Source organism: Pelobates fuscus, chromosome 4, assembly GCF_036172605.1.
Source record: "Pelobates fuscus isolate aPelFus1 chromosome 4, aPelFus1.pri, whole genome shotgun sequence".
NCBI lineage: Eukaryota > Metazoa > Chordata > Amphibia > Anura > Pelobatidae > Pelobates > Pelobates fuscus.
Genome location: NC_086320.1, coordinates 83,881,332 through 83,895,664, shown reverse-complemented (window position 1 = coordinate 83,895,664; position 14,333 = coordinate 83,881,332). Strand labels below are relative to the sequence as shown.

The 14,333-nt window shown below is 37.1% G+C and overlaps 2 protein-coding genes across 6 annotated transcripts in view; one reads left to right on the top strand and one right to left on the bottom strand.

Moving 5' to 3' along the window:
* TRIM55 (tripartite motif containing 55) overlaps window positions 1-12,446 on the top strand; it is a 115,373-nt gene extending 102,927 nt beyond the window's left edge. For 2 of the 4 annotated variants that reach the window (XM_063451351.1, XM_063451349.1), the window contains one exon: window positions 10,609-12,446. In XM_063451351.1, coding sequence (XP_063307421.1) covers window positions 10,609-10,731 — 123 coding nt within the window. In that variant the 3' untranslated portion in view covers window positions 10,732-12,446. The remainder of the gene's footprint in view (window positions 1-10,608) is intronic. The other 2 variants (XM_063451352.1, XM_063451350.1) reach the window with 1 other exon arrangement.
* Window positions 12,412-13,983, bottom strand: CRH (corticotropin releasing hormone). 2 transcript variants are annotated; one of them, XM_063451353.1, is made up of 2 exons: window positions 13,812-13,983; window positions 12,412-13,283 (listed from the first exon to the last, which is right to left on the bottom strand). In XM_063451353.1, exon 2 carries the CDS (start codon window positions 13,231-13,233, stop codon window positions 12,751-12,753), a length of 483 nt encoding a protein of 160 aa, XP_063307423.1. In that variant the 5' UTR covers window positions 13,234-13,283; window positions 13,812-13,983; the 3' UTR covers window positions 12,412-12,750. The 2 variants fall into 2 exon arrangements, with proteins under 2 accessions (XP_063307423.1, XP_063307424.1); XM_063451354.1 differs by having other exon boundaries at window positions 12,412-13,255.
* Window positions 13,984-14,333: the final 350 nt, after the last annotated feature.

The following is a 14,333-nucleotide window of genomic DNA, read 5'->3' as shown; positions in this document are numbered from 1 at the left end:
GTAGTTGTAACCAGACAAGTTGGACACGCAGGAACAGAGGGGTTGAGGGCCCTGCTCAATGAGCTTACATGCTAGAGGGAGTGGGGTAAAATGACACAAAAAGGTAAGGATAGTATTAGACTAGTGACAGTTGCAGAAGAGGAATCAGTCAGGAGCTATTAACAGTTCAATTGATACGCTTTTATGAAGAAGTGGGTTTTTAACGATTTTTTGAAGGAGTGGAGACTGGGTGAGCATCTAACGGAGGAGGGAAGCGAGTTCCACAGGAACGGTGCAGCCCTTGAGAAATCTTGAAGGCGAGCATCAGAGGTGGGAGTACGGACAGAAGATAGACGTAATATGTGATTAATAGATCAGAGTAGCTATTTGAAAATATTGTCGGCTAAGCTGGTTTAAAGGGATAGTCCTGTCACCATAACAACTCCAAATGATTATTGATGCCTATTCAGCCTCAAATTGGGGCAACACTGATAGACTGAGTGAGTCAGAATGGAGGTTCCGGGGCAGAGATGATGGGAATCTGTTCCAATACCTTGAGGAAGGACCAAACATTTGCTGTCTGCTCTTTCCCCCATCACCTCTTCAGGAGCAGACAGTGATTGTATTTTAAAATTGTTTTTATCTGTTTCCTCATGGTAAAAAGTCATGTTTTATCCAAAGTAAAACCATGATTATTCTTCCTGATGTAACCATAGAACATGGCTACAGGGCTCTATTTTGTACTTTTCTATGCCCCAGTAATGTATGGCATATGAATAGCGTTATATATGCCAACATATAAACAGAAAGTATATAAGTATAGATTAGACTAATGACGGTTGCAAGAGAAGAATCAGTCGGTAGCTATTACCAGTTTAAATGATACGCTTTTATGAAGAAGTAGGTTTTTAATGATTTTTTGAAGGAGTGGAGACTGGGTGAGCATAACTGATTAACTCAATGTCTGGGGTGTTAGAGAATTAAAATATGTTTGAGTCTTATGAGACCTCTTAAAGCATGTCTTAGCAGACGAGCAGCGTAGCATATTTTCCATAATATGCAGACTCATAGAGATATATGCGATTTGACTATTTTTCCATAATAAAAGCAGGGTCTCAGCATACACTTTTTGTGTTGTGAGGCCATTGCGTGCATTGTACATCTCTGGGTCTGTCCATAACTATCCAGTATATCTTTACATGTCTGTTGACATTTGTGGAACATTGTTGAAATGAAATAAGCCCCTAGCCATGTATGGGAATAAGGTGCAATCATTGACCCCCCTGCTTGGGGGTAACCAAACAGCAATTAGGACATAGGACAGACCATTGAACATAATACTCAATTCTTTATTAGCGTACCCTAGAGGCCACCAATGTTATTTCTACTCCTGTCCACTATGCGTTTTTTTTTTATATTCTTTAATAAGTATAGTCTTTGAATGCTTGTGATTTTATTGACATGTTATATTTGATTTTTTTTTTATAACAGTATATGTGTGTGCATATATTAATACATTTATATGCATTGTATATATTATTCTTTATTCCATATCTTTGGAAATATCTTATTTACTATAAAGGAAGGTCTCTTGACTCCCTAATAACCAAACAGAAGTATTGTCTCCCACATATGCCCTTACTTTCTATAAAGTGAAATGGTATAAGGATTAAAGCCTGTTCCTCAGCGTCAGCTTCATTTCTTTCCTGTCCACTATTTATTGACAACCTTAGTTTAATTTGTAATTTTAAATAAATGGGATAAGCCGGTTGAAGTGACTCTGTGACCTGTGTAGGACCAAGACCATATATATTTATGTCCAAAAACAACTCCATCATTTGCCAAGCTATGTAATTATCTTTTGGGTCGGAGTTGTATCTTGTGCATGAGATTACTCAGCAATGTTCTATGGAAGATCCGGATGTATGACAACACATAATCTTCTTGTGCAAACTCAACAGATTTCTCCAAACAGCTATTACCTATATCGTCAGTCATCAGTGACTGATGGCTGTTAAATTGCAGGACTTACAGGAATGCAGAGTTATGTAAACCTGCTATGATAGTTGTTTCCAACTTTTTTTTTTTTTTTTTATAATTTTAATTGTGTTGGTAAAAATGTGTTCGAATAGTCAAGTTATAACAAAAGAAAAAAGTATATAATCACATAATCACAGCTATAAAGTTATGATCACAATACATATTTTCAACATTTATTAGGATGACGTAAGAGCAGAATATAAAAAGCCAGTTTTTGAACTCAAGTGGGTTGTATAAAAAGTCGAGGATGTACACTAAATCTGTTTTCATATTTCTAAATAATCGTAGCTTTAAAAAACAAATATCCACTGTAACCTCTGGATACCTTGGTGTACAGTGCACATCAGCGCAAAGAAAAATGTCTTTAATTTAGCAAAACATAATTAAAAGTAGTTCATATCGTGGACTGCAGACTATATAAATAGACAGCGGTTTAAGTAGTAGGTCATTTGCAATCAAATAAATCAGATCATATGTTTATCTCCCATGTTGACATTAAGTTAGGACCCAATACTAGTAGCTACAACATAGTGGTGGGCTTAAAGGGACACTAAGCACCAAAACAATTTTAGCTTAATTAAGTGGTTTTGGTGTATTGATCATATCCCTGCAGTCTCCCTGTATGAGTCACAGTCAGGGGAGTTGTGACTAGGGCTGCATACACAAAATGACTTAACTCCTAAATGACAGAGATTTGAGCAGTGAAACTGCAGAGGCATGGTCTATACACCAAAACTGCTTCATTAAGCTAAAAGTTGTTTTATTTGTTAATCAGTCCCTTTAACAAAGTATGGCCAAATGATGTGACCAAATTGCCACAATTAGGTAGGTGTTTAAAATATCCTTGAGAGATTTGCAATTGTATAATGTGTGTAAACAGTGAACTCTATTTGTGTATAATGCAATATAGTCAAGGTATCTGTGTAGAATGCAGACTAGATTGTACTGTCTAAACATAAGCATAAATGCTATACAGGGAGGTAATGGATTGCTTGACATATTATATTATTCCATACTGCACTATAGAAATTCAATCATATTGATCAGATATTAGAGAAGGTATTGGACATTAGTTAAATCTGCCTTTTTTTTGCTATAAGAATGCAGCCAGACTATTTTCATTCTGGACCTCGCTTGCCAGTTGTTAATAATAGATCAGTGACGCATATTTATTTTTCAATTCATTAAATTCATTAGCTGACTGTCTGTTTTAATTTCAAACAACAAGTGCAAAGTTTCCAACACAGGTAAAGTGTGAATATGTGATTAATAGATCAGAGTAGTTCATTGAAAATAGTGTCGGTTAAGCTGGTTTAAAGGGATAGTCCTGTCACCATAACAACTTAAAATAATTATTGGTGCTCATTCAGCCTCAAAATGGGGCAACACTGATAGGCTGAGAGAGTCAGAATGGAGGTTCCGGGGCAGAGCTGATGGGAATCTGTCACAAATTCCTCGAGGAAGGACCAGACATTGGCTGTCTGCTCTTTCCCCCATCGCCTCTTCAGGAGCAGGCAGTGAATGTATTTTAAAATTGTTTTTATCTGTTTCCTCATAGGAAAAAGTCATGTTTTATCCAAAGTAAAACCATAATTATTCTTCCTGATATAACCATAGAACAGGGCTCTATTTCGTACTGTTCTATGCCCCAGTAATGTATGGAATATGAATAGCGTTATATGCCAACATTTAAACAGGAAGGTATATTGTTTCTATATAGGCAATGTATTTTATAAACTAATATGTTTACACTTTAGAATATATACACTTGTGAGTTTTTAACAATACTGTGTATAATTTCAGTCTATACTTATTTTAAAGGAACAATATAGTCACCGAAACAACTTTTGGTGGATAGATCATGTCCCAGCAGTTTCATTGTTCAATTCTCTGCCATTTAGAAGTTAAATCCCTTTGTTTATTAACCCTAGTCACACCTCCCTGCATGTGACTTGCACAGCCTTCCTAAACACTTCCAGTAAAGAGTCATCTAATGTTTACACCTTTATTGCAAATTCTGTTTATTTTAGAATGTATAATCTCCTGCTAATTGCCTGCTAGACCCTGCAGGGGCCTCCTGTATATATTTAAAGTTCAAATTACAGTGCAAGAGATAAAAACTTTTAGAGTAAGTTACATCTGATTGAAAATGAAACCATTTTGTTTTCATGAAGGCTGTGTGAGTCGCAGCCAGAGGAGGTGTGACTTTGGCTGCATAAACAGAAACGGAAGTGATTTAACTCCTAAATGACAGATAATTGAGCAGTGAATCTATAAACCAAAACTGCACTATCTATAAACCAAAACTGTCTAATTAAGCTAATGTTGTTTTAGTGACTATAGTGTCCCTTTAAGGTGAATTTGACATTCACACAATTTCAGAATAACAGGTTCACATTAAACCACAGTTAATGCTAGTTCTGGAATAAAGGGACACTCTAAGCACCATAAGCACAACAATTTGTTGTAGAGGTTTTGGGGTATATTTTCTTAGGATGCAGCCCTCTAGTTTTTGTGAAACAATTTTTTGAACAGTTTCACAGGTGCAGGGCTTACCCAGTGCCCAAAACCTGGCCCCTCTTTTATGAATCATAAGCACTACAGTAACCTGTAATGATTATTGTGCTGACAGTATCCCTTTCATACAAAGGGCAATTGTGCACTGCCACTTGGACACCAAATAGTTAAACTATTTTTTTATTTATTTTTTTGTATTAGTACATACAAACCAATTCACCTGGGAAATATAAACCGGTTATATTTAAATTATTACTGAGATGAACAGGAATCTGGCAGTTTTTAATTATGTAACACAATTTATTATCAATACGTACTAGAGGGTTAACGTGTAAGGCTGAGTCTGAGAGTGGTATGGAATTTAAATTATCCAGAAATGATTCTCTGCCTTTATTTCCCTTGGTAGATTTAAGATGCTGTACTATGGTTTCATGGGAACTCTTAAGAACAATACAATGAGATGCCTGGAAAGTCTATAGCTAATGATTTAACCATTCCTATGTTAGTCTAATCCATTTGTTCTCTTCCAAATGGTGGGTTGGTACTTGATAAGTAAAGGAAACCAGCATTTTACAGTTACTATTAAACAAACAGCTACATATAGGAGAGAAACAATATGTTCCTGTCATCTTTTACATTTCCACTGTATGTCTTCCTGCCGTACAGTACAGAGTATGTCAGTCTTTAGACACTAAATAAACCCTTTTGCTACATACCGATTTATAGATAATTCCCTTTTGTTTTGTGCAGACAAAGTGTATTCGGGAATATGGATATACATATTTTTTTCTTCAATTAATTGACTCAAAGGAACACTACCGCATTATAAATAACTACTTTTATTTATAATGTTGAAGTGTCAAGTGTACTGGGCACCCACCCCATGTCTATGAAAATAATGTGGTGCCTTACCCTTAAAAACACTTTAACACTACTGCACTAGGAACAAATTGTGTTCCTAATGCTACAATTTTAAATTCAGCCTCCGCCCAATTCTGAAAATAAAATGTAAAAAAAAATATAAAGTAAGAAAGAGGGTACTCTGTTAACCCCTAAAGCACTTTGTATTATGGGTTATGGATTGCCCAGGCAATTATAAATTGGCAATGATTATTATTTTATTATTTATATAGCGCCAACAAATTCCGCAGCGCTTTACAGTGGGTGGACGAACTGACATGTAGTTGTAACCAGACAAGTTGGACACACAGAAGAACTGCTGAGTTAAGGCAATGCTCCATGTTTGGTTACTTTGGTTTAATATGTTCTATATTGTGCTTGGATATTTCATTCGGGTTTATCAGAACTGACAAATGTATACTTAGTATTCACTGACCCATGCTGAATTGGCAACCAAATAGCAAAATGTAGACAACAATATCTAAAGGAAAACGACTACAAACCAGCTACACTGATGACATTCCTTGTTGGCCACATTTTACATCTGGCTGCAATCCAATATGTGGTAAAACAGGCACTTAAACTGTCTACTGTAAAGAGATTCATGTGACATAAGTCCTTTAGACTATATGTAATGTCAGCAATATGAATAGCCTCTTTAAGCATTTTCATTTTAATTAGTCCAGTGAGTGATATGCCAGTATAATTACAATACATGCAGCCATACAAAAAAAGTAGAAGGTTGCAGGACTACTAAAAATCGAATTCACACACAATTTGCTTTAGACTACATATGAAACATGAGGATCCCATCTGTTTTTTAAAAGGCGTGCAATGAGTAAAGGCCATAGTACCTATATTTTATCCTATTGAACCTTTACAACGTGGATGTTCCAAATCATTTTTTCAGTTTGCAGCCAGAATCAGGCCATCTGGTGCTGGATTCTGTAAACAGAGGTTTGACGCTGGCTATGGGAAGACTATTATTCAATGAGCAAAGATAAACATACCTTGAGGCACTGAATTCAGCCGTTTGAATTTTAATTTCATATTCTGAAATTCAGACCTTTTCTGAATTATTTTTAAGACGCTGATTTTTTTTTTAAATCAAATTTGAAATTTCAGGGCTGCTTTCTATGCAGATAACCAAAATTTGGTTAGAATGACTTAATTTTGACCGAGTCAGCACCATAAACCTGCTTTAAATTCAGTGCTTTTAACTTTAGAATCCTATATAAAATATAGGATCCAGACATTTAGAAAGCACCCATTATAAACAAAACTGAGACCATGTGCATCAGCTAGCTCGCCCACTCAGTCATTCTAATTTAGTTGCCTTTTGAATTATAAAATTCCAAACTATTTGCCCCTGTCAGTACTAGCATCTATCGGGCAACAGGAAGGTTAATTAGATGGGATCCAATAGAAGACTCCTCGGATATTCAAGCAATAAAAAAGTGGCATGGATCCAAAGTTAAATATAAAGTTAATTAGGTGGCGCCAAGCCTGCACTTTCTGACCCGCCACCACAGTAAAAAGTAAATGAAATATGACCCCTTTAGCAGATATATCCCGATTTACCAACTGGCAGGTGTAGGTATCAGAGACGTGTTAAACCTCCCTATTGTTAGATGGCAGTATTGATGACCCCCATATGCATTTTATTTATTTATTTTTACTGTGGCAGATTTAGCAACTGCTGGCAAGCCACCACATATCGTAATCCTCACACTGCCAAGAGTTTAGTTTTTATCTTTCCCCTTACTGGCTCCTAGCACAGCCAAGTGGGCAAATAGTTTGGATATTTAGACTCCACACTCAGATTTCAATCATTCAGAAGTGTTCAGACTTGTTCTTAAGAGTTCCCATGAAACCATAATACAGCATCTTAAATCTACCAAGGGATATAAAGGCAGAGGACCATTTCTGGCTGAAATTTAGACAAAAATCTGACTCTTTCTGGGCCAGAATTGCAAAAGGCAGACTGATAAAAGGCAGAGATATTATACCTGAGATTTTCAATTTAGATGCACACTTAGTGCTTAGTAAATTTCACCCTTTTCATCTATTTAAGTATGTGCTTTGATAGTATATTCCTTCTGCTGATAACCACTGGCAGTTCACCTGGCTCATTCAATCTTTAGGTTGAACTTGCAAGCTTCCATTCGATATATGTTAAAAGGCTGGAGCTCCGTTACACAACTAGGTTCAGCATTACTCAGCAACGATAAAATAAATAGTATCACCCGCACCTTTCTGATAAGATATTTAAGTATGTGCTTTGATAGTATATTCTTTCTGCTGATAACCACTGGCAGTTCACCTGGCTCATTCAATCTTTAGATTGAACTTGCAAGCTTCCATTCGATATGTGTTAAAAGGCTGGAGTTCCGTTACACAACTAGGTTCAGCATTACTCAGCAACAATAAAAGAAATAGTATCACCCGCACCTTTCTGATAAGATTGTATCAGCAAGATCTTACCGTGTTTGACACTTTAGATATTTTGTAACTGTAATATTGCGTTGGATTCAAATGACGGTCTTTTAAAATTGGTTTATAGTGTTTTATCACTGTCCTTTTTATATTAAGCATAGCAGCACCATTCAACGTGGCTGAAGATTTTTAAATTACTTGTGTGCTACTTTTTACCTATATAAGGGTTGTGTGGCATCTGAATTTGTTGCAGTCTGAATTTTGTTACAGTAGTTAGAACAACATTCTAAATCTAATTGCCTCTAAGTCTATGCAGGGTTGGAATTTCCATTAGTCAGAGTATCCACTTTCCTACAGGCGCATGTCCTGTAGGGGGCACTCGTTTTCAGCACTTATGATGTCCCCTTTTGAGCTTAAGAGACACTATTGTTACCAGAACAGCTACAGCTTAATCTGATTGTTCTTATGTGTATAGTATGTCGCTGCAGGCTTTTCAATGTGCCTCCAATGTCACCAATGTTTATCTGGCCTTGCCATAGATCATTTACTGATTAACCCCTTAAGGACCAAACTTCTGGAATAAAAGGGAATCATGACATGTCAGACATGTCATGTGTCCTTAAGGGGTTAAAGGACCACTCTAGTGCCAGGAAAACATACTTGTTTTCCTGGCACTATAGTGCCCTGAGGGTGCCCCCACCCTCAGGGTCCCCCTCCCGCCCGGCTCTGGAAAGGGGAAAAGGGGTAAAACGTACCTTTTTCCAGCGCTGGGCGGAGAGATCTCTGCCTCCGATCCTCCTCCGTTCCGCCCCGTCGGCTGAATGCGCACGCGCGGCAAGAGCTGCGCGCGCATTCAGCCCGTTTGCATAGGAAAGCATTTACAATGCTTTCCTATGGACGCTTGCGTGCTCTCACTGTGATTATCACAGTGAGAATCATGCAAGCGCCTCTAGCAGCTGTCAATGAGACAGCCACTAGAGGATTTGGGGGAAGGCTTAACCCATTAATAAACATAGCAGTTTCTCTGAAACTGCTATGTTTATAAAAAAAAAATGGGTTAACCCTAGCTGGACCTGGCACCCAGACCACTTCATTAGGCTGAAGTGGTCTGGGTGCCTAGAGTGGTCCTTTAATACTTCCCAGTGTTGAGAGGTATACACTGATTTCTTCAGCTCAACATCAACCTGCTTCTTGGATGATGATTCTGATTACACATAGCAGTTCAGGGGTCTGTAGCGCATGTTTTTGGAAACAAAGTTTTAAGTAGTTGGGATCCAGAAGAGGTTGTGTGGATAAACAATGTAGCATTAGGTGTTGGTATGGTAGAACCCACTGCTGCAGCTATGATCAAGAATTGGAATAAACTTGGGTATATTCACTAAACAGGAGTTGATAGCCAAACTGCAAAAAATAAAATTCAATCTTTAATACTTTAACTATTTGTATAAGCCTATATAAACATCCACGCACACTAGCATAATGACTCTCTCTCTTTCTTAAATAGTTGAATTTTAATGAGTATCACTGGGGCTCCATTCACAATGTGTCGCAGCAAACAAAATATAACTGCAATAAATACATTTAAATGTTACACTTTGTGCCTGTATAGATGAGTCGTAGCAAGGTAAATAACTAATGATTTTGTGATCTTAGTATATTAAATGTTCTATGTTAGCTATAACATTTTTTTTTTTATTTTTTTTATAACTTAATGATATTCCACAATGAAAAATAATTAGAAAACTATTCTGAAACATTTATTTGATCGTACCCTAGGGGCTAAAATTAACCAGTCTGTTCCTGTCTGTTACATCATACTATATTGCCATTCCGTGTTTCCCATCTAATCATTGCATTTTAACATTCAGTTTTGAGGTGAGCTTTTTTTAATTTCATGCTTGTCATCGTGTTTGGTTTTAAACCAATGTGTTTTTGTGCTTACTTTGATTATAGTAGCAGTGCTTTATAAGAAAATATGGTGCATTGGTTTGATAAAAAGACACATGTCTACAATAGTGAAAGAATCGACTCACTTAATAATGTGAGAAAGACCAAAGACCTTTACTACATAGGTGCCAAAGAAAACTATAGGGACTCTAAGTTAGTAATGATAGCTAACTTATCCCACCATAGTGCACTTTGATTTCGGATATTTTTGTGCCAAGCTAAGACGTAACATACTTGACAAGTCTGAAATCCCGAAAGAGAGGAGACCTGCTATTTGAGCATGTCTACGATGCTAATTGATTTATGGATGATGTTCATGCTCTTAAAGGAGGAGTGTGTCATACAGGCAAGCATGCGCGTAAATATTGCAGTCTGTCCATATGATAAGCAGTGCTGTAGTACTATGAGCTTAAATGCCCTGACATTTAACTTCAAGTGCAGCGAAACCATTGTTAATCTTGCTCTTGCGCTCTACTTTCCCCTTATTCCTCCCAACCTTAAATGACAGAATTGGTCTGTCGGTTGATCTGGACGACTGAGGATAAATTATGTGTCACAATAGGATATTACGTGACTAAGGAGGTCTGCAAGCTTTGCCATAAGGCAGCTGTACCTAGAGTCCTGGATTGGCACCCACTGAACTTGTAGCCAGTGTGGCAGGTCATACATGAACATTTGGGAGCTATAGTCTACATGAGTCTCTTTCTTCGTAATCTAGAATTTTAGGCTTCATGAAGGAGTGTTTGAACACAGTGTTTCTAACAAATGCCAAACTCATTTTTCCTGTAGACTGGACCTGGTGAAGCCACACGGGGAGAAACAGTGGAGAACACAAGTTCTAATCCGTCAGAAAACCCAGACAGCGGACGCCACATGTTCTCCTTTTCTTGGCTAAACTCTTTATCTGAGTAATTGTCTCATTACAAATAAAATAAAACTTTGTCCAAGGAAAACTCCAGAAATGATAAGCCGAGACATCGCAGTCAACCGACAGTTCAGATTAAATGTGTAATTTATCCTGTATTATTTTTTTTCTACTTTTAATGATAATGTGAATTAACCTTTCGAGTGCCAGAAAAGCGAGAAATACATTGTTTATCCCTTCAGGCACTCAAAGGGTTAGGTTTCTGAACTATCTGCCTTTGTAGCAAAGTTGTGTACCGCTTTGTTATTTTAAAGAGTGTAATTTATTCTGTCTGCTGAATTATTAAATATAGACTGTTTGGATCAACAGCAGCAACAGAGGTGTGTGAAAGGTTGACCTGGATAGGCTAAAGTCTATCTTTTTTTATTTCAGCCCAGACTACTATGTTACTGTGTAGAATTAATAAACAATCAGCGTGACATGAATCAGCAGATCTATAACATCAAAAAATAGCAAATACCATAAGCTAGGAGTAGAATGTTTCCTACTTTGCATAGCCACACCTATAGTCCCATTCACAGCTACTTGCCAGCCTTTGTGACTACCATCAATGAAATTGCAAACCTCAGCCATCCTTAACACTGCAGGACAAAAAGATGAACTGTGACTTGACTACAAAGTACAATATATTTAAGAGGCTTTGGCTTATGTTTTTGAAGCCCTGGGGAGGGAAATGTAACTATAATATAACCTGTATTCTATCAGGAGGGTGTGGAGCTTGGTAAAATGATCTTTATTCCTGAGCTGCATTCTTTTTATTGTGAGTTTAGAATTGAAACCATTAGCAAGCCTGGGAAAGGGGTTTAAGTGTGATGTGGTCCATAGGCAAAGTAAGTTTTACTGAATACAAGTCTTCTTTGGTCTTTTCAAATACCAGGAGGTGCAGTACAACCTCATTCTATTTACACAATGTTTTTTTGGGGGGGGGGATAGACATTAAGATCTCTCTATCCCATATTATTTGTACCTATAATCTCTTAAATATGAATTACATAACATGCACACACACAGTATATGTTTATAAACATGCACACAGTATATTTTCAGCCACATTTGTCAACTAGTTACCTCATGCATTATTTATTTAACCATGATCACAGTTTTTACAAAGGGGGACTAAACACCACAAACAGCAAGCTTCCTGCACTGTGTCTTTAATAGTTTGCCTTAACATGAAAATATATTGTCTAAAATCCCCCTCTTGCTAGCTTCAGTTGGATATTGCTGTAATGTCTGTGTGTTAGTATGCACAATAGGGATTGTAGAAAATAAGCATTTTTCACTTGTGTATGAAAATTTAGGACCACCTCTGTGACTTAATGAAAATATATAAAAACTAAAAAAAAAAAAAAAATAAGTTTAGCAAAGAAATTGGAGTGGACAGTAGTAATAGCTTTGCAGATTTTATTAAAAATATAGATATTAAACATTATGTTACACACTGAACTTGTGCGAGCGCTGATAAGATGTTTTAATTATGGAAATGTGCACAATAAACTTTTTTGATGCAAAATAAATAACAATATTTTTTTCACCTCCCAGAGGGTATCCCATCAGGTACTATAGAGTAAGCAAGTTTATTCAGATTTTGAAGCACAGACTCATACTGTTATTCCTAAGGAAATTATGTGAAGTAACCCTCCCCCCACCTCCCCCCCTCTCCCCCTAGTATAAAATAAAAATAAAACATGTTATGCCTGTTGCTTTTATTTATTTTTTTCTTTTTTTTTTAAAGCTGCAGTCGAATACACCCCGAGCATGCTGACAAACGAATATAGGCTGTTACCCCTTGTTGCCAGGGAGGTTAGATACATATTGTTGAGCAAAACATTTGTGTTCCCTCCCCTCCCCTGCAGGCAGCCAAGGGGTTAAAGTGTGTATCCTCTATGTCTGAAGCTATAGAAAAATAAACAAATGGTATCAGGGCAGCACTATGGTACATCATACTGTATAGTTTGTGCTAAATGCAGTAAACTCTTTGGCATAAGAGTATATATGTATATATATTATTTCCCGATTATGTCCATCAGTTTCCTATTGCTGTGGGCTTGCTGGGCTATCTGTTCAGCTCTTGCCATTTCTAAGACTTCCCTGAGCAGATGGAAAGTCAGATCCAATGAAATTGGGGGTTCCTCAGAACGTTTCCCTCTCTCTGTGGGTTCCTCCTGAGTGTTGTATGGAATCTCTGCTTCATCCAAAGATCTAAGTCCCTGCTGACTGTTCCACTGCTGAGGCTGAAGCTGAAGATGTTGCACATCCCTTAGAAAGTTACCAGCAGAAGCTCCAAGCAAGTTTGGGGAGTACTTGTGGAGATTACCCAGGCGTAAGAAATACTCTTCTCCCATACGAAGCAAAAAGGGCTGGTACTCAGGTAAGAGAGGTGGGGGGACTCCAGCAGAAGATACTGAAGATTTGCTAAAAGCTCTGCACTCATAGCAAGGCAGAACAACCAGAAGTATTGCTGTCGATATCCACAGCTGGAACTTCATGTTATCCCCCTAAAGATAAGATCTGGAATAAAACAGATGTGCGATAGGTCCTTTGAAATGGAATGAAATCCCATGAAGACAAGGCAAAAAAAAGTGCAAAATAAAAAAAAGCATGAATATAAGTGATTGGAATGAAGAGAAATGATAGAAACAGAAAGGAAGGAGAAGAGAAAAAAGAAAGAAAGAAAACAAAATGCATTTAGTGATTTCTTGCAATTTGCTGTAATAGCTCTCTCCATGGTGCTGAATTGAATATAATTGCAAGAACAAATCAGACTTTCAAATGGGACAAGGTAAGCCGTCTTATTTTACTGATCTCACCCACTGGATGTAAAAGGGATTTTATTTAAAATTCACTGCATGCAGCAACAATCAGAATAGCAACAGAAAAAAAAAACATTTAGCATTTGAAACAAAGCTGAATTTACTGACTAATAGGCAGTAATACCTGTTGTACTGTCAACTGTGAAGATATTCAGAATTCCCCCAAATACCATAGAAAGTCTAACAAATGCAATCAGGTTCCAAACCACACAAAGAACAATACAGGATATCACAATAATAAGTGTTCAACTCACTTGCTGATGGAAAGCTTGTTTCTTGATCTTGGGATGGTGAAAATTCAAATATTACAGCATGAAAGGTGTGAGATTTAAGCTTCCTTAGTCAGGTTATATATAGATATATATATAGATATATATTTTTTTGTTCTTCCTTAGGATGAAGACATATCCTGAACTTGTGAAATGAATTTCTTACAAAAGTGAGCCTTGATGCTGAATTTTTATAGCTAAGACCCTCTTCCAGAATCACGCAGCTCTTGCCTAATAAGCTGACGATTTCTTGACAACTATTGCGTGCAGATCTTCTACTGAATAAATAATGCCTCCTTGGAGCAATGGGCAGAGTTTTGCTATCACAACAATGAATCTCACATCCAATTATGTTCCCAGATATTTATCGCCTCCTTAGTGACGTAAATGACACCTAGAGTGGAAGCGATATTCACAAGTCTCCCATTGACAAAAAAACTTGAATGAGATTTCCCTAGTGAGCTAAGCAAGTGACCTTTTACTACCAAAGGTCAAAGAGACAGATAT